This window comes from Podarcis filfolensis (assembly GCF_964270895.1).
Source record: "Podarcis filfolensis genome assembly, chromosome: 7".
NCBI lineage: Eukaryota > Metazoa > Chordata > Lepidosauria > Squamata > Lacertidae > Podarcis > Podarcis filfolensis.
In genome coordinates, this window is record NC_139603.1 from 89617880 (window position 1) to 89637942 (window position 20063).

The 20063-nt window shown below is 50.8% G+C and overlaps 1 protein-coding gene across 3 annotated transcripts in view; it reads right to left on the bottom strand.

The window, feature by feature from the left end:
- Positions 1–18530, bottom strand: part of CPSF1 (cleavage and polyadenylation specific factor 1) — a 39810-nt gene extending 21280 nt beyond the window's left edge. Inside the window, exons 1-16 of one of the 3 annotated variants that reach the window (XM_083621830.1) lie at positions 18432–18530; positions 15144–15300; positions 13581–13608; positions 11871–12004; positions 10938–11018; positions 9427–9578; positions 8629–8775; positions 7624–7763; positions 6685–6795; positions 5010–5103; positions 3841–3928; positions 3467–3592; positions 2351–2402; positions 1633–1727; positions 680–754; positions 343–423 (exon numbers count right to left, since the gene is read on the bottom strand). In XM_083621830.1, coding sequence (XP_083477956.1) covers positions 343–423; positions 680–754; positions 1633–1727; positions 2351–2402; positions 3467–3592; positions 3841–3928; positions 5010–5103; positions 6685–6795; positions 7624–7763; positions 8629–8775; positions 9427–9578; positions 10938–11018; positions 11871–12004; positions 13581–13608; positions 15144–15287 — 1548 coding nt within the window. In that variant the 5' untranslated portion in view covers positions 15288–15300; positions 18432–18530. Of the gene's footprint in view, positions 1–342; positions 424–679; positions 755–1632; positions 1728–2350; positions 2403–3466; positions 3593–3840; positions 3929–5009; positions 5104–6684; positions 6796–7623; positions 7764–8628; positions 8776–9426; positions 9579–10937; positions 11019–11870; positions 12005–13580; positions 13609–15143; positions 15440–18415 lie in introns of all 3 variants that reach the window. The other 2 variants (XM_083621831.1, XM_083621832.1) reach the window with 2 other exon arrangements.
- Positions 18531–20063: the final 1533 nt, after the last annotated feature.

Here is a 20063-nt window from a genome sequence, read left to right on the forward strand (position 1 = left end):
ACAAGCCTTCTCCATCTTCCACATGACAGCCCTTAAGATATCTGACAATGGCTCTCATATCTCCTATCAGTCTCCTCTTTTCCAGGCTAAACATACCCAGCTCCTTCAACCGTTCCTCATCAGGCTTGATTTCATCCTCCTGTGTGTTAGCCCCACCCACCTACTTGTTCCTAGGTGTTTATAGGCTGCTCCATTGATCTCTGGGGCAGCCCTGGTAAGCCTAGGGCAAGCCGCTGCTGCTGTAGCACTGGTACCTGACCTGCGCCAGACTCTCCTCACCGACGCAGGCCTTCGCACAGTGCAATCCCTGCGCTTCCCACCCCAGCAGTTCTGCTCACTCACCTGAAGAACCGAGAGGGCGCCGTTCTTGCCGTATCCTGAGCACACTACGATTTCAAGGTCGGGCTCAAGGCTGTTCTGGAACTGAAGACAGACAGACAGACAGTGTTAGGTGATTGAGAGTGGTGAGCTAACTCACTCACAGCAACTTCACAGCAAGTGTCCTTGATTTCCTCCAGGAACCCTTTGCAAGCTCCTCTGTGCCATTAGAACCCCTTGGAAGGGCAGAAGGGCCAAACCTAGCAAGTTTCCCCACCCCTCGTAGGGTTCTTTCTTCAGGCACCGGACCCTGACCGTCCCTACACCCAGAGCTCAGAGAAGGAACCAGCCGAGTGCCCACCTCTTCAGAAAGGAAAGCCGGCTCCCCCATGGCGGCATTGGCACAGGGACCGATGTTCAGGATACTGTCGCACACCTGTCAGTGTTGGGGGAGGAGAGAGAAACAGAAAAGGCCCACGGGTTACCTACTGCTCAAGGAATAGCTCTGGGTAGAGGAGCAAGGATGGGAGACTACAAAGAATTTCTGATTCCAGGTGTGCTTTGATACATTGCCAGCACAAAAGAATGGTCTAGCATAGGGAAGGGAATAATAATAATAATAATAATAATAATAATAATAATAATTTTTTATTTATATCCCACCCTCCCCAGCCGAAGCCGGGCTCAGAGCAGCTAACAACAATAAAATAATACAGCATTCTAAAATCAATGCATTCTAAAATCAGTTCAAATCAAATTAGTGGCAACCATTGGGCTAGAGTTCTGTGAGGATTACAGAAGGAGGGGGTCAGGCTGTGCCTTGGCCAAAGGCCTGGTGGAACAGCTCTGTCTTGCAGGCCCTGCGGAAAGATGTCAAGTCCTGCAGGGCCCTAGTCTCTTGTGACATGGCGTTCCACCAGATCGGGGCCACGGCCGAAAAAGCCCTGGCTCTGGTTGAGGCCAGCCTAACCTCCCTGTGGCCCGGGACCTCCAAGATGTTTTTGATGGAAGACCCTATGGTACTCCATGGGACATACCAGGAGATGCGGTCCCGTAGGTACGAGGGTCCTAGGCCGTATAGGGCTTTAAAGGTCAAAACCAGCACCTTGAACCTGATCCTGTACTCCACTGGGAGCCAGTGCAGCTGGTATAGCACTGGGTGAATGTGATCCCGCAGTGAGGAAAAGGAGCTGAGTCTTTAGCACTGAGTTTCCCAACTCTCCTGCCCTTCTTCCATCACTCCAGGAAGAGAGAGAGCATGCCTGCCATAAGCAGGTTTGTATTTTGTCCTCAGAAGCTACATGTAAATGGTACCTCGAAAGAATAGGTGGCAAGTTGGGTCCCAGACTGGGCTTCGCTGCCGTACACCTCGATCTCGTCCACCTCGTCCTGAGGAGCTGACTTTCCCCCTGCAGAGGACACATTAGGATGTGGGTAGGAGAAGCCTTGGGATTAGATCTGTGCCTCCTCTTCATAGCTTTCCTTCTCTTGCACACTCCACTCAACAGCTCTTCCTAGGTACTTCCATTTAGGATATAGTTCCGTTCCACCTTAAAAGGAGCAGGCATGACTGTTGTGTGTCACATGCCTGTTTACTTCCAGCACAGGCTTGCTGGGAACTTCCGTTTGTATATTGCTTTTGCTATCCTGCTGTTTGCTGGAGACGAAGAGAAGCAGACATGTTTTTCCTTTGTTCCTGAACTATGCTGAATAAATGCCTGTAAATAACGCTTACACATGTCTCTGTCCGCCACTTCCGTTGTGTAGACTTATTCACTCTGCTGATAAGAGCATGCTGAGTCTCTAAACGTATCTGAGGTTCGCGTCGCTGGTTGATGCTGTACTGGAGATCGCCCGGCTGCCGGCCGGTGGCTGGAGCCAGCTGGGGGCCTGCCAAATGCCCCCGTCTCCCCGGCAGTATCCCAACACTTCCCCCCCTTTTATGACCCACTCCCCAGAACACCAGGAGTCGGTAATTTGTACCGGATCCCCCAGCATCCCCTCTCGCTGGTTCTGGGGCAGAGCCACCTACCCGTCCAGTTTGCAGTCTGCTCCACGCGTTTCTTCTTGACGGGAGGCTCCTCCTGCAGGCGGAAGGAAGTTGCATGATGATAAAAGGCAGGGGACTCACCAAGTCCGACTTCCCTTGGAAGCCAACAGGTGAAGAGTTTCCAGCTGAAACCTCCATTCATTCACGGCAGTCAGTGTATCAGCTGCTTTGCTCTCCCTCCAACCAACACCCACTCAGGTACTGGGCTCCCCCTTCCCTATGCCTCCCCCCAAAAAACACACTCTGTGGCTGGGGCAGATTCAAGCAACACTGGACAGGAAGGCTGTCTGGGGTTTGTCCTGCAATGGCCTCGGTCCTGTATACCTGAAGGAGCGTCTCCACCCCCATCGTTCAGCGCAGACACTGAGATCCAGCGCCGAGGGCCTTCTGGCGGTTCCCTCATTGCTAGAAGTGAGGTTACAGGGAACCAGACAGAGGGCCTTCTCGGTAGTGGCACCCGCCCTGTGGAACGCCCTCCCTTCAGATGTGAAGAAAATAAGCAGCTATCTTATCTTTAAGAGACATCTGAAGGCAGCCCTGTTTAGGGAGGTTTTTAATATTTAATGCTGTGTTGTTTTTAACATTCAACTGGAAGCCACCCAGAGTGGCTGGGGAAACTCAGCCAGATGGGCGGGGTATAAATAGGTAAAGGTAAAGGGACCCCTGACAATTAGGTCCAGTCGTGACCGACTCTGGGGTTGCGGCGCTCATCTTGCTTTATTGGCCGAGGGAGCCGGTGTACAGCTTCTGGGTCATGTGGCCAGCATGACTAAGCCACTTCTGGCGAACCAGAGCAGTGCATGGAAACACCATTTACCTTCCTGCCGGAGAGGTACCTATTTATCTACTTGCACTTTGACATGCGTTTGAACTGCTAGGTTGGCAGGAGCAGGCTCACCCCGTCGCGGGGATTCGAACCGCCGACCTTCTGATCAGCAAGCCCTAGGCTCTGTGGTTTAACCCACAGCGCCACCCACGTCCCAGATGGGCGGGGTATAAATAATAAATTATTATTATTATTATGGGAGGTGGGGGGAGCGTCTAATGCAACACTGCTCTTTAAGTAAACGGGGCAGGCCAGGTCCCAGGTGAACTCACCGGCTTCTCTGCGGGGTCCTTGGCAACGCTCATGGGGGTCTCCTGCAGCTTCTCTGTGTATTTGAGGAGGAGGGAGTTCCCGAGACGTGAGCCCAAGAAGAGGTAGCCGGGGTCCATGGTGATCATCTGAGATCCGAGAGGCAGAAGGGACAGGGTGGGGAGATAGAGTGTCAGACAAGGCCTCGTGGGAGAAGCGGGCAAAGAGGCATCACAAGGGAGCAGGGGGCGCCCAGAGGCAAAACAGGGCAGGGGCACCACCGACTGGGCTCAGCAATCACATTGATCTCATATAGGCAACTGGCTTTTGCCTCAACCTCCCCCCCCCCCAACCCTGCCCCCCTGACTCTGCCAGTGCCCGGCCTAATGGAGCTTACGCATGTGGTGAGGACACTGGCTGCCGCCTTGTCAAAGTGGAAGGATCGGACGCTCCGCATGCCGTCGGTGATGAGGGTCAGCACGTAGCTAGGGAAAGGGAGGGAGGAAGGGAGGCAGGTGAAGGGATCCCATTGCTAGAGGGCAAACAGTGTCTGAGCAAGAAAGCTTGCAAGGAGCCCTGTCAAACACGTCGTGGCCTGGGGAGGCTCAACCCCAGGATATTGGCCCCTCTCTCACTGAACACAAAGCATAGGGGGGTGGACTAGAAGAGTCTTTAGGTCCCTTCCAACTATAAAATTCTATGAGAGGGAGACAATCCAAGGTAACGGCCGAAAGACCAACCACACACTGGACTCCTTCTCCCACTGCCGATTTTCTGTTTGTTTTAGCTGCCCTACCATACTCTCCCTAGGTGGGTCTAGACTACTTTTCTCCTCTATATTAACTGAAATTTGCAACTGCCACACACGGGCAACCAAGCAAAACTAGGTTGTCTGAAGGGGTCCAGCTCCAGAGGTTTGCAATAAGTTGCCCAAGAAAAACGGCAAAAGGCCTAGAGTTGCAGCTGTTCAGGCAACCAAGTTCCACTAGACTCCCACCCACCAGGGACACTGCAAACAGTTAAGTTTAAAGCACATGCATTCAACTAAAGCAAACTCAGCCCTGCCCAAGACTGGAGCCAGGTGTCCAATAATCTCTTTTATAGGACATCGGCTAGCAGATGCAAACATTTTCTCTTCCACTTCTTTCTCTCTCTGGTGCTTTGAAGAAATATGTGCTCTTGCCTCTCCATCACCCGTGTCAGGCTCATCTTTGGGCTTTAAATTTATTTGCTAAGCCATGAAATATTTACCTACTTCACTGCACTGAGTGGGGCAGAAACAGAACCTGGGGAGAAAGAGGTCAGCCTGACTTAGCTACAGGCTCAGGCTGCCTCCCAGCACATGACAACATCAAAAGCGGAATCTCTTTCCAAAGGGCTGGATGTTTACGGTCCAAGAGAACTGGGAGCAGCAAGCAGATTCCCTGCATCTGGCCAAGTGACCAGAGCTGCAGAGCTGTTTTTTTCTGTAAGCAGAAACATCCCAGGTCTGAACAGAACAGCTCCCTGCTGGAAGCTGGCAAAGGTCATTGTGCCTGGTGACCTGAGAGCAATCCGAAGCCTTACATCTCCCCTCCTTTCAGCGAGATGACCATCTTGTCGTAGGAGATGAAAGCTGCCTGGGCACAGTCCAGTGTGATTTTCACTCCCTCTTGGACCCCTGTAAAGAGGAGGAAGGCATCAGCAGAGCCCAAGATAGCAGGACACAGGAGCAGGACTCAGGACGCTGCTGCTGTCCCCTTTGGAAAGGTAGCCTGGTCTGAGCAGTTGCCCTTATGCAGTACTGCTTGGGGTTAGAAGTGTTCTATCCACTTACCAGGTTTGCAACGCGAGTTCACAGCCTGCTAACTGGGGCAGAATTTCAGAAGCTGAAAGTGTCAGCTTTCCATGTACACACGCTAGTACAGTCATACCTCGGGTTGAATGTGCTTCAGATTGAGTGCTTTCGGGTTGCGCTCCGTGGCAACCCGGAAGTAGTGGAGCGCGTTACTTCCGGGTTTTGCCACTCGCGCATGCGCAGACGCTCAAAATGATGTCATGCACGGAAGCAGCAAAACGCGACCCACGCACGCGCAGGTGCGCCGTCGCGTCTTACGTTCTATTCAGGATGCGAACGGGGCTCCGGAACGGATCCTGTTCGCATCCCGAGGTACCACTGTACACATCTCTAGTCCTAATGATTAAGGGTTGCACTGGAAAGTTTGCAAAGGATGCCATGTGGTTCCTACCCCAACCCCTGCCTCTCCAATAAAAGCAATGTTTTAAAACCTGCACCAGAAGTGACATAACAGGTAGTATTCTCTGTTGAACAGCATCTGGTTGAGGGCAAGAGGTTAGGAGTTCGCTGCTCTCCTTTTCTGTCCACTCATGGGTACAGGAAAGGAAAACTGGTAGGGCAGGGAAAGGGTCCTATATAGAGCTCGCTGCTCAGTTTGAGCCCATAAGGATCAGGAGCACAGTGGCCACACCTCCAGGGCCACCAGCAGCTTGCCAACATCCAATAACCTCTGTGGCAAGGAGCACCTATTATCAAATTTAGGTAGGTACACCAACAGCACACTTTCCTGGACAGGAATAGCTTAGCCACTGTGATTCATGTGTTGGTAACCTTGGGTTGCCATATTTCAAAAAGTGGGGGGGGGGGAGTGGCCAGGTTGCAGAGTGGGGCAGGTGGAGGCACACATATTTACACCTGTGTTGAGCGAGCGCACTGGCTGCTGATCAGCTCCCAGGCCAAGTTCAAGGTCTTGCTGTTATATAGAGCCCTGAACAACTTGGGACCAGATGACCTTTGTGAAAGATCACCTGCTCCTGTAAAGATCAGTAAGATCATCTGGGGGAAATTCTACTTGCAGCACACAACCCTGCAGAATTTTGTAGGGCAGTGATCCCAAAACAGGCCTTTTCTGCTGTTGCCCGACACTGAAAATCCCTTCCCTTTGCCATATGCAGAGCAGCAGCCATCAGTTGCTTTAGATGTCTTATAAAGGCAAATCTTTTTGCCCAGACTTTTTCTGGCTCATGAAACTGGACCCTGATCTTTGACTACGAATTTCATGCATCTCTGTTGTACTTGTTTTTGTATCTGTTTATACGCTTTTGTGTTGTTTTATTGATTTTAGGTTGCATTTTTGTTTTAAGGTGTGTTGTTTTCATATTGTGCACTGTTGAGGGATCTTTAAAATATGAAGCGCTTTAGACCTTCTTTTTGATAGAAGGGAAGGAAAGCAGAGAGGCCTACTTAGCGGGAAGACGGTGGTGCCGTTGGTGAGGCTGTTGAGGGACACGCCGTAAGGCGGCACGCTCTGGTTCAGGTACAGCAATGAGTTCACCGCAAAGATCACAACTCCGCCTAGAGGAGGAAGGAAGGGGAGAGGAGAGTTAGGCCAAGACGGAGTTGTCACTCTTGAGCCGCAGGGTTCAAGCTGGTGGAAAGTGAGCTTGTCTACACTGTCCTCTGAGTAAGGGAGGCTGCTGTCCAGAACACGCACTCTATCTGAAAAATATGCTAGACCATCTAGCGCATTATCACCTACTCTGACTGGCAGAGGCTGTTCAAGGGTCTCAGGTGCGTGCCTTTTCCAAAGATCTCTTTTTAAGGGGAGATACTGGGACGTGGATGGCGCTGTGGGTTAAACCACAGAGCCTAGGGTTTGCCGATCAGAAGGTCGGCGGTTCGAATCCCCGCGACGGGGTGAGCTCCCGTTGCTCGGTCCCTGCTCCTGCCAACCTAGCAGTTTGAAAGCACGTCAAAGTGCAAGTAGATCAATAGGTACCGCTCCGGCGGGAAGGTAAACGGTGTTTCCGTGCGCTGCTCTGGTTCGCCAGAAGCGGCTTAGTCATGCTGGCCACATGACCCGGAAGCTGTACGCCAGCTCCCTCGGCCAATAAAGCGAGATGAGCACCGCAACCCCAGAGTCGGCCACGAATGGACCTAATGGTCAGGGGTCCCTTTACTTTTACCTTTACTGGCAACTGAACTTGAGAGCTTACGTGCGTTATGGGCCTCCCCGCACTGTCTAATCACCTTTGCCACAATTTGGGATTTCCACTCAAAATGAAACACCCTCCCTCCCTCCCCCAAGATCTTCACAGCTTCTAGCCACCTTGTTCTCCCCACGCACAAGCGCCTGCGCCACCTCTCCCTCTCCACACAACAGGAAGAAACCGTTCCTCTCACCAATGGGTTTGGGTACCGCCAGGGCCTGGGTGCAGTCAAAGGGCAGGTTGCTGAGAGACCAGATGACCGGGTGGACCTTCTGCATGATGTTCAAGGAGATGGCCACAATGCTGCAGGTGTCCTGGCGCACAGCCACCCGCCTGAAGAGTGACAAGGAAAGAGCTCTGCTACTTGACATCGCTGTCCACAGCCTAGGCAAGTGGGGCAGGTGCAGTCAAGGTGAGCCTAAACTGGGGACAGCGGTACGGGGAGAGGAACGGGCATTGGCAGCATCAGGTTCCAAGAGAATGAAGCGTCAGCAAGAAGTTTTGTAAGGAGGACTATTTGAAATATTGCAAGAAAGACTATGAGGAGAATTACTAGTTAGTGATAATTAAGAGTAATAGAGAAATTAAGAAATGCAGAATAAGTGATAAAGAACAAAAAATCATCAGAGGTGTTGATGGAAGTCTAAAACATTGTATAAGGTAAGAAGTTATGTTATATGATTGTTGGAAATGATACGTTTAAAGAAACCAATAAAAATGTATATGTAAAAAAGAGAATGAAGTGTCAGATGGTGCTTGGGAGGGAACAACGTTGAAGGGGACAGAAGTGGAAGCAAAAGCCCCAGGTTTTGTCCCAGAATTGACATACCACGTCTGGCAAAGGGCACCAGACTCCCTTCAGCCACAGAGCTCATTTCCTAACACAACAGTGGGATTCATCCGTACTGAGACCCACAGCTCTCCCTTGGCTATCTGCAGACTGAGTTTAGCTTTTCGAGGCAGACACAGAGGAGCACAGGAAGCTGCCACATACCGGTACCAAGTTATACTGTAGTGTCTACACGGATTGGCAGCAGCTCTCCAGAATTTCAGGCGGGAGACCTTCTGCATGCAAAAAAGATGCTCCACCACTGAGCTGCAGTGCTAGTTCCATTTTCTTGTGACGGGGGGCTAGCTGGCCAGCACTTGTTCTGGGGCAAAGCTAACAACAGAGAGGGAGGAGGAAGGCAAGACATACCCAGGCCAGGTCTGGTTGGGCTCAAAGAGGATGAGTAGGGTGGGCTCATAGTAGCCATACAGGAACTGCATGTCAATGATGTTGAGCAGCTTCTCGTCTAGCTCCCGCACGTCAATGATGTAGCTGGGCAGAAAACTTGACTTCTGGCTGCAACAAGAGATATCGCCAAGAGTTCACAGGGGCCAAACACACCCCAGGGTTCCCAAGGGGCACACTTGAGAAACTGTCACGAGCTGCACAAGGTACCCATTTCACAGATGAAAAACTGGCAATGCGGCACTAATTACTCTTGCTTTGAGCCCTTACTTGCAGTTTTCTGACTGTCCCGCCCTGCACTGCAGCCCCTTTCTCCTCTAAATGCCACCCTGTGAGGATACCCAGAGCTTATAGGGTTAACAGCTCAAGGGGAAATGACGACTGCGAGTGTGTTCGCATCTTTGTTATGTGAACATTTTTACTTTCTGTTTTGGCTGGGACAGGAGAAGCATCATGTCTTCGCTCTCTCCTGGCTGAACTGTTTGTTTGCTGCTGTACGATAAAGCTTCATAGAATAGAAGCTGTTGTACGAGAGTTTTACTGCCTGGCTGAGATTCCTTCAACACAGGCACACCGGTGCGCAAGATACTCTGTTGTAGACGGGAGAAGCAGGTTGGCACCGTGGAAGCAGACTGGATGCCACAACAGTCCCGCTGTTCGTAGCCTTGACGGACTCTCATTCTGAGACCCTGACTATTTTAAATGCTACCTCAGTTAAGTACCGGTCGTTCTGGCCAGTGCAGAGCCCAAGGCAGCCCTTACCCTTCTCCCATGACGCCTTCATGCTCATCCGTCAGGGTCTCTCGGCGGAATGGCAGCACCACCAGCCTTGTGCCATAGATGAGCATCACCGCACAGCGCCCATCAGGGTCCACCCGCACTTTGGGGATGTGGACGTTCTGCACAAAGCCATCCTGGGGGAGAGACAGAGCAGGCCATGAGTACCGGGCAGGGCGACACAGAGGGAGCAGGAGACCCTTCCCTTTAATCTGCTGTGCTCCCTTGGGTCTGGAATACACGGTGCCTCTCAACCCACAGAGCTTACCCAAATGCAACAAGGGAGTGTGGCATGAGCACAGAGTTGCAAGGGATTCAGGAAGGGAGAAGTCTTGGTTGTGTACACTGACAAATGGAGAGCTGCAATACAAAAGTGAGGGGCTCCCCACAAGGGAGGACAGCTGCAAAAGGCTACCCACTCCTAACTGAAAAAGCAAACAGGTCAAAATGGCTCTCTATTTCAGGCACTTGCTTACCTTTCCAATAGCTGCTGCTTTGAATGAATACTGAGATGAAGGTGAGATTGGCAGGGAGACAGAGGGATACCAGCTCCACCTAGTACGCAGGCTGAGACCCTACCTGTCCACAGACTGTCTCGCCAGAGTGGTGCATGCTCTAGTTATCTCCCGCTTGGACTACTGCAATGCGCTCTACGTGGGGCTACCTTTGAAGGTGACCCGGAAACTACAACTAATCCAGAATGCGGCAGCTAGACTGGTGACTGGGAGCAGCCGCCAAGACCACATAACACCGGTCCTGAAAGACCTACATTGGCTCCCAGTACGTTTCCGAGCACAAGCGTTGGTGCTGACCTTTAAAACCCTAAACGGCCTCCGCCCAGTATACCCAAAGGATTAGCTCTACTCCCATCGTTCTGCCCGGACACTGAGGTCCAGCGCTGAGGGCCTTCTGGCAGTTCCCTCACTGGGAGAAGCAAAGTTACAGGGAACCAGGCAGAGGGCCTTCTCGGTAGTGGAATGCCCTCCCTTCAGATGTCAAAGAGATAAACAACTAACTGACGTTTAGAAGACATCTGAAGGCAGCCCTGTTTAGGGAAGTTTTTAATGACTGATGTTTTACTGTATTTTTAATCTTTTGTTGGAAGCCGCCCAGAGTGGCTAGGGAAACCCAGCCAGATGGGCAGTGCAGAAATAATAAATTATCATCATCACACAGGAACTCCAGCAGCTGCCTTAAGAGTCTCAGGGGGTGCAAGAGATTTGACAGTGTCCCTTGGCTATGGAAGAGAACAGGTAGGTAGCTGTGTTGGTCTGCCATAGTCGAAACAAAAGAAAACGTTTTCTTCCAGTAACACCTTAGAGACAAACTAAGTTTGTTATTGGTATGAGCTTTCGTGTGCATGCACACTTCTTCAGATACTATCTTAAGAAGTGTGCATGCACACAAAAGCTCATACCAATAAAAAACTTAGCTGGTCTCTAAGGTGCTTGTAGAAGAAATTTTTTTATTTTGTTCCGCAAGCCTTAGATACCTACCCTCAGCTCTGGCTCCTCAAAGTAATGGAGGGAGAGAGTTTTCAGGTCGTGGGTGCCAGGATCATATTCCACCACGGAGAGCTAGGAGGCAGGAAAAAGGAAATTAGAGGCAATCTGTTAGAGTTTCATTTTTCTCTTTAGCAGAAAATTGTAATAATCAACCTGACCGACAGTGAACCCGTGGGAGGGCCAGGCTATAAATCAAACTAATTACCTCCCTCCCCTAATAAAGCTTGCTACATTTTCTCATGCGCCTATTCACTTCTGATCTGCCTGCTGCGAGCCCATGTTTTCCAGCCTAAAGGAGAACCCCGTGTGATCCATTTAAGGCAACTCACTCCTCAATTTGCATGGTTGCTCTTCAGTTCTTCCTGTTTCACAAAACACAAACTCATTTAACTGCTGCAAGACACACAGTGCATCAAGGCAGCCTTCCCTAAACTGGTGCTGGCTGGGGGTTATGAGAGCCGTAGTCTAAAAATCTGGAGGTCCCAGCTTGTGGAAGGCTATACTAAGAGTTCCATTGTCTTCTAAGTAGCTGTGGGAAACCAGCACGCAGGATTCAAGCACAAGAAACCTCTCTCCTCCTTGTGGCTTCCAGCAACTGGTTTTCAAAGGCATTTTCTCCTGACGATGGTCTGGACAGTTGTCTGCAAGGGGACTTGGCTTCTTTTCAGCCTAAGAACTCCAGGGCTATTTTGTTTAGCCTCATGCCAGACAAAATTGCCACCCAGGAGGCGCGCCATAGTCAACTGCAAGTCAAGGGGCCAGGGGCCCTTAGGAAAGGCTCCAAGGGCCACTAACTTATAATAATACCCCACTACCTATCGAAACCCTCCACCACCTCCAAGATGTGCAGCTCCCCAAGCAGGGTGCCTTGAGGCTCCTGCGCCCTCTGCATCTCACGGCCCCCCACCCAAGCCGACCCCTTACCTTGGCATCCTTGAAGCTGAGCAGGAGGGCATCTCGCTTGGCTCCCGCAAGCTGCACGCTGGCCATGGACATGACATTACCAAAGAAGGAGAAGGCGGCCACCAGCTCGAGTTTCTCCTTGTGACCTTTGCCTTCTGCGCAAGACAGCAAGCGGAGGCGCATTAGGCTCTGAGGCCCTTGCTGCACACACAGCCCCTTCCCACAACCCGTTTTTCTGTGCCTGAAAGAAGCCTCCAAAACCTTTCAGCCTGTATCCTGCCCCCAGGTGAACTCAGCCCGCAGACGTTACCAAGACCAGTGAAAGGACCACCTAAATGTTCTGCTTTAGGTGAAGGGGAGAGAAGTCTTTACATTAGACCTGCCTACATAAGCACTGAGAAGATGGGCTTAGCATGGAAAGCCAACCTCAGTGTGTTTCAACGCTGGTGGCCAGGTGGCCGTGCTGTTTCTTTTCAGTCCCTGACTGCAGAAAAAACAGCAAACGTATGAAAAACAATAAGACATCTGTCGACGTGGGTGGCGCTGTGGGTTAAACCACAGAGCCTAGGGCTTGCTGATCAGAACGTCTGCGGTTCAAATCCCTGCGACAGGGTGAGCCCCCGTTGCTCAGTCCTTGCTCCTGCCAACCTAGCAGTTCGAAAGCACATCAAAGTGCAAGTAGATAAATAGGTACCGCTCCGGCGGGAAGGTAAACGGCGTTTCCATGCACTGCTCTGGTTCACCAGAAGCGGCTTAGTCATGCTGGCCGCATGACCCAGAAGCTGTACGCCGGCTCCCTCGGCCAATAAAGCGAGATGAGCGCCGCAACCCCAGAGTCGTCCGCGACTGGACCTAATGGTCAGAGGTCCCTTTACCTTTACCTTTTTACTCAGCAATTACTCCAGACTTCCTGAACCTGGCGCTGTGCAGATGTTTTGGATTACAGCTCCCATCAGCCCCAGTCAGCTTGGTCAGGGTTGATGGCTGTTGCATTCCAAAACATCTGGAGGGCACCAGGTTGGGTAAGGCTGGCATACGCTGAGAAGCAGCCTCTTTGCAAGGCCTCAGGTGGAGAGATAGTTCCCAAACCTGCTGCACCAAAATCATCTTGACACGTCCGTGTGCTCCACCCTTAAGAGCTAGGGCCCATGAGCTGGGAAGGCATTTGCTAAGAAGTGTGAAGGTCCCGGATCAATGGCTGCTTGGAGGGCTGCCTAGAAGTAGCTCCTCGTTTCAGCAGAGACCGTTCTTGGGGGCCCAGAGAATTGGCACCAGAAGCAACCAAGCACTTACGGCCCCAAAACAGCACCAGGGAGAGCCTGCCGGGCAAGAAAATCAGAGCCCACTATAAGAATATAATAACAACCTGCTGGCTCAGGCCAGCAGTCCATCTAGCGCAGCAACCTGTTCTCACAGTGGCCAACGAGATGCCCTTATGGGGAACCCACAAGCAAGATTCAAGCACAAGAGTGCTCTCCCCTCCTTCTGTGGTTCCCCGAAACTGGTATAAAATCATGCCTGCCCGGTGATTTGAACCCTGGACTCTCCGTGTGCTGCTCTCCCAGCTGAGCTACCCATGGGGGCTGCAGAAGCAGTTTCCTTCAAGCAGCCTTCTTCCAAAGCAACCTCTTAATACAGGCTTTCTGGTTCCACAGCTCCTTTGCCCAGACTCCCCCCCCCCCGCCCCCAACGCCTGCACACTGCAGCCCCAGCTCCCCACACCCCACTCACCGGAGATCCTGTCATTTTTGGTCGAGGTCTAGAAGAGAAGCAAAGGAACACAGTCAGTCCTGCAGCATCAATGCAGGCGCACTGCACCAGCTGCAGTCTGGCTGAGGAGGCCAGTGCCTCCCTTCTCTCGGGGGCAGCGTGCCAAGGCATTCCTCAAAGCTGCATTAATGCTCCAGAGAGAAAGCAAAGAATGGCAAATCTGGGCATCACCTGTGCATTGCTTTCCCTTCCACCCCCAGAACTGCACACCCCTAGGATGCAGCCCAGAACCATAACGTACCCCATAACCGCATCAACCCAAATCATTCCATGGCTCTCAGACTGTGCCAGGTCTCTCCAAACCAACTCCCCTGTTGACACTATGCATTTCTAACATTTCAGCTGTCGTTTGGGCCTCTTTGGCTCTGGATGAAACACCCATCCTAGGGAGCAGGTCCAGGGTTTTCCAGGCCTCCCTGCTGCAAAGGGTGCCACAGCCAGTTCCTTCTATCTTCTAAAAAAGAGCAGGTCAGCAAATCTGCCCTTCTGGGCCACCATCACTCTTTCTCTGCAAAAGGAACGTTAATTCCAGGCCGGCTCAAAAGAACAAGAGCTCCAGGGAATCTACTTGAGCGCTGGAAGCAATTGCACAAAAGGCACCCATGCCAGGACCACCATCTGGCACGAGAAGAGCAGAGGGGCAGGATGTGGGGTTCGTGTAGCTTTGCAAATTGGCCCACAAAAGTTAATAGCCTGTAAAAAAAAGGCGGGGAGGGGGAGCTCCGTTGCTCACCCTGCAGTCTCCGCTGCATTTCTACACTTGGTGCAGAGGACGGTTTGAACGCTCCGCACATCTGCCAGCCCACACACAAGTCTATGAATTCACCTGCATGTAGTTTCTTGTTGCTTTAGGTGAGGAGGTGGGTGCTTAACGACAAGGCTGTGTTTGTGAGAGAGATTGGAAGCGAGGAGGGAGGGACGGCCAGTTCCTTACAGGCACTTTCCATCCTAATGCAGTTCAGCAAGAGCTGCGAGGCCACATCCGTGCTTGGGTTGGGTGGGGGTAGAAATCAGTTTTCAGGGATGCCAGTAAGGGGAAGTTGCCTCATCCAAGTTCAGCACTGAACAGGAGAAATTCTGCGGGCATATGCCCTTGGGAAGCTGGAGGTAAAACTCAGCCCCGAACCAAGGGGTGCGAAACCTCTGGCCCACAGGCCAATCTTGGCCTGTCGGGGGGTTCCAATGCCATTTCCTCCTAACCATGGCTACCTGACAATCAGCTAATGTCCCTGGGCGGGGGTGGGGGTGAAAAAACCCTCATGGGTCTGCATCCTGCTCAAGCCTGGCTCTCCAACACTGCCGGGCCAGGCCTCTCCCCATTTGTCAAGACCACTTGCCTGAGGCAGGGTCAGTTTCAGGTGCTCCACAATTTTACATTGTGGGAAAGAACTCTTTTGTTGTTGCCCAACCCACGGCCTGTTGTTTTCAGGAGATGCACACCCACCACAAAAGTGAAAGGCAACGGTTCCCTTCCTCCTGGATCTCTCCAACATACATCACCCCCAAGCCGGCGGTCCACCGTACCTCAGAGTCATGGTTGAGCCTGTACACGTACAGCTGAGAGGTCCCTGCCACCACCAAGTTGCGCTCGGCGTTGGAGAAGAAGTTACAGTACATGGAAAACTCCAGCCCAGTGGGAGGGTGCGCCTGCTTGTACACGGCATACATCTCCGCAGGCTCCCTGCAGAAAGGCACAGCTCAGTGTGGGGAAAGCGGCCAGCAGGCCAGGACACAAGCCCACAGCAGGACCTGGCCCTGAGAGGTGTCAGCCTACCTGCCAACTAGCTGAGCCAAAGGAGGGGACTCTGCTGCTACGTTACCTGCAATAGATCACAACTTGGGATCAGTTTACCTACAAGATCACCTTACCCCATATGGGCCCAATCAACTACTTCAACCTGAGCAACTGGCACTATTACAGCTGCCACATAATACTCCTTCCACATTTGCAAGAAACCGATCTTTTAGGGCGGTAGCACATAGACTTTGGAACTCCCTGCCAATTGACGTCCGGCATTTGCCTTCCATGTAATCTTTAAAGTGCTTGCTAAAAACATTTTAATTCAGACAAGCCTACTCAGACATGTAGAAGAACACCGGTGTGTGTTTTCATCTGTTTTTAGTTTATTGCTGATTTTACCTTCTGAATGTTTCAAACAGTTGTTTTTAAAGGCAATTTTCTTGTTTTTTTTCTCTTACCACTTTGAGGATTCTTAAAAACAACAACACCACAAGCAGTGTACGGATTTTATGAAATAAAATGAAGTTGGGAGATGAAGGTCCTTCAAGGCACCCAGAGTCCCGGACCTCAACTGGATGCCCAAGATGGCCAGTGTGGTGCTCTCCATATACCGCTCGACTCCAACTCCCATCAGCCCCAGCCAACGTGGCAAAAGGTCAGGGATGGTGGGAGTTGTAGTACAGTAACAACTGGAGGGGGTCACATTAGCTACTCCCAGGAGGCACTTCCCTTACCCCAGCATCCACATTGGGCCTGATTGACAGCTGTCTTTCGGGTAGTGCATCTGAACTGACAGATAAGCTTAAAGCAATATGGCTAGCACAATTAATCCCTCACAGACATGGCCCAGCAGTGTATTGCAGGGATGGGAAACCTGTGGCACTCCAAGTGTTGGACTGCAACTTCCATCATCCCAAACCATTGTCTCTGATAGCTGGGGCTGATGAGAGCTGGGGTCCAACAACACCTGAGAGACCACCAATCCTCTGAAGAGACCAGAATAAAATATATGGGGGGGGGAAAGCATTTTTGGGTAACACAGGCAACTCTGATCTTTGATCCACCCAAGATTTCTCCCTGGTACCGGTTTGAATTAATCAATTAACACTTTTTGTTTGACAGTTTTACTTATGTTAATTTTTCAGTTTTATCGTTGTGCATTTTCCTTCCCCCCCCCCTCTCTTCTTATTTCCTTTATATAATATACATCTATTCTAGATTTCTTGACAATTTGATTTATGTATACTGTAATAATGATCTTAAGTCTAGAAATATCTAACATAAGATTAGTTTGTTTTTTGTTGTAATGGTTGTTTAATAAAATATTTTGTAAAAATCATATACAGTGGTACCTCTGGATGCGAATGGGATCCGTTCCAGAGCCCCGTTTGCATCCTGAAGCGAACACAACCCACGTCTCTGTGGGTCACAATTCGCCAGTTCCGTACATGCATGTGACGTCATTTCGAGCGTCTGCGCATGCGGCGAAACCCGGAAGTAACACGCTCCGTTACTTCCGGGTCGCCGCGAAGCGCAACTCGAAAATGCACAACCTGAAGCTACTTCTACCCGAGGTATGACACTGTGTGTGCGTGTATATATAGATATATATATGATATATATTTGATATATATGATACATATTTAATAAAATATTTTTAAAAAATCATATACGATAGAGATATGTGTATGAAATATATGACATATATTTGATATGTTTGTTTAGTCGTGTCTGACTCTTCGTGACCCCATGGACAAGAGCATGCCAGGCACTCCTGTCTTACACTATATTTTATGTAATAGATATTTAATAAAATATTTTTTAAAATCATATATATACCATATATAGATAGATAGATAGACAGTGATGTATGGAAGCAAGAGCTGGACCATAAAGAAGGCTGATCGCTGAAGAATGGATGCTTTTGAATTCTGGTGCTGGAGGAGACTCTTGAGAGTCCCATGGACTGCAAGAAGATCCAACCTCTCCATTCTAAACGAAATCAGCCCTGAGTGCTCACTGGAAGGACAGATCATGAAGCTGAGGCTCCAAGACTTTGGCCACCTCAGGAGAAGAGAAGACTCCCTGGAAAAGACCCTGATGTTGGGAAAGATGGAGGGCACAAGGAGAAGGGGATGACGGAGGACGAGATGGTGGGACAGCATTCTCAAAGCTACCAGCATGAGGGAGGCAGTGGAAGACAGGAGTGCCTGGCGTGCTCTGGTCCAGGGGGTCACGAAGAGTTGGACACGACTAAACGACTAAACAACAACAGCAACATGTGATATATATTTAATAAAATATTATTAAAAATCATATATATATATGATATACCAGATAGATACTGTATATATGTGTGTGTGTGTGTGTGTGTGTATATATATATATATATATATATATGACATATATTTGATATACAGTGGTACATCGGGTTAAATACTTAATTCGTTCTGGAGGTCCGTTCTTAACCTGAAACTGTTCTTAACCTGAAGCACCACTTTAGCTAATGGGGCCTCCCGCTGCTGCTGTGCCGCTGGAGCACGATTTCTGTTCTCATCCTGAAGCAAAGTTCTTAACCCGAGGTAGTAGTTCTGGGTTAGCGGAGTCTGTAACCTGAAGCGTATGTAACCCGAGGTACCACTATATACACCACTATATATATATATATATACACACACACACACACACACACACACACATATGTGTGTGTGTGTGTGTGTGTATATATATATAGAGATCATATATATATATATATATATATATATATATGGCATATATTTGATATACATAGTATATGACATATATTGAGGGGGGAGGGAAGGCAGAGCCCTGAGGCCTTGCTCTGACGGGGGTCGGGCGAGGGGGCCCCGTTTACTGGAGCCGCTCCTGCCGGGGCCCAAGGCCGCCCTCAAGGGCCCCCCTCCTCGGGGCTCCTGGGAGGGCCGGTTCCCCGGGACGGAGCGGCTCCCCTTCCCCTCCTCCGCCCCCTTCCCCGGCGGCCTCGCCCCTCAGCTTCTCCCCCCCCCCCCCCGCCATCCCGGGGCCCCGGCCTTACCTCCCCCGCCCTCAACTCCCCCTCAGCCGGCGGGGTGCGCGGGCATAACCGGTCCGGGAGGAAACCGCTCCCGCCGGAACCTTCGGCGCGGCCGCGAGGGCGGGAGGCGGAACCGGACTCCTGATTGGCGGGGAGGGGGATGAGCGGCAAGCCGGAAGTCCAATGGCAAGGGCCTCGTCGAGCGGGACGTAAAGATAGAGCTGGGAAAGGGTAGAGGTGCCGCGCGGGGTTGAACTTGTGAGGCGGGCAGAGGCGTTTGGGGGGCAAAAGGAAGAAGTCTTGTCCTGGGTGGGATGTGGGGAAAGAGGAGGGGGAAAAGGGAAAGAAAGAAGCAAAGGGGGGAGTTGAGAGAGGGAGAAGAGAGAGTGCAGAAGCAGAGAAGAAAGGGGGTAAATACATAAAGGGGGATGATGATGATGATGATGATGATAACATCATTGAAATATACTCAGAGTCGCAAAGTGATTTCATGCTCTTTATTCAGCTCATAGTGGTGAGGAGGAATGAATGAATGTCCCCTCAAAGTATCTGCTTTATATACATTATTTACACAATGGGCTGCACATGATTGGCTAATTCCGGAATTCTACTGTAAGCCAATCAGGTTGTGGATTCACTTCTATCTGGAGCATGACTGGGTGGTTCCTGCCAACCAATCATACTGCTGCATTGTTCTAGGACCAATCAGACTGCTGCATTCTGAATCCTATTGTTCTAGGACCAATCAGACTGCTGCCTTTTGGATCCCATTGTTCTAGGACCAATCAGACTGCTGCAGTTTGGATCCTATTCAACTCATTACATAACACCCATTGAAATATACTCAGAGTCGCAAAGTGATTTCATGCTCTTTATTCAGCTCATAGTGGTGAGGAGGAATGAATGAAAGTCCCCTCAAAGTATCTGCTTTATATACATTATTTACACAATGGGCTGCACATGATTGGCTAATTCCGGAATTCTACTGTAAGCCAATCAGGTTGTGGATTCACTTCTATCTAGAGCATGATTGGGTGGTTCCTGCCAACCAATCATACTGCTGCATTGTTCTTGGACCAACCAGACTGCTGCATTCTGAATCCTATTGTTCTAGGACCAATCAGACTGCTGCCTTTTGGATCCTATTGTTCTAGGACCAATCAGACTGCTGCAGTTTGGATCCTATTCAACTCAGTACATAACACCCCTCCCCTCTAAGTTCCAGTCCTGCCCGGGAGGTCGCATTCATAGTCCTCGAGGTACGCCGGCGGCCTACGTGTGCGTTGCGGCCTGGGGTGTTCCCTGGTCCGGGGTTCAGGTTCTGGCTCGTGTTCCAAGGATGCTGGCTGTGATGGGGCTGTATGGTCTGGCGCAACCGGCTCGCTCAGTCGTGGTTCTGGTTCCGGTGTCCTTTCGGCCTCACGGGTCCCCTCTGTATTTACTGATTCTGCCTCTCCTGCTTGCCCCTGCTGCTCTATGGGCCTCACTGCCCCACTGTTCCCTGACCTGTCCTCCTCCTCCTGGTTTTCTCCCGGGAATCGTCGCCGTATCTGGTCGCAGTGGCGGCGCCAGCATTGCCCCCCATCTGTTAGCACCTCGTACGACACGGGGCCAGTGACCCTGGTGACTGTGGCGGGTATCCATGCAGGGCCTGCCCCAAAATTCTTTG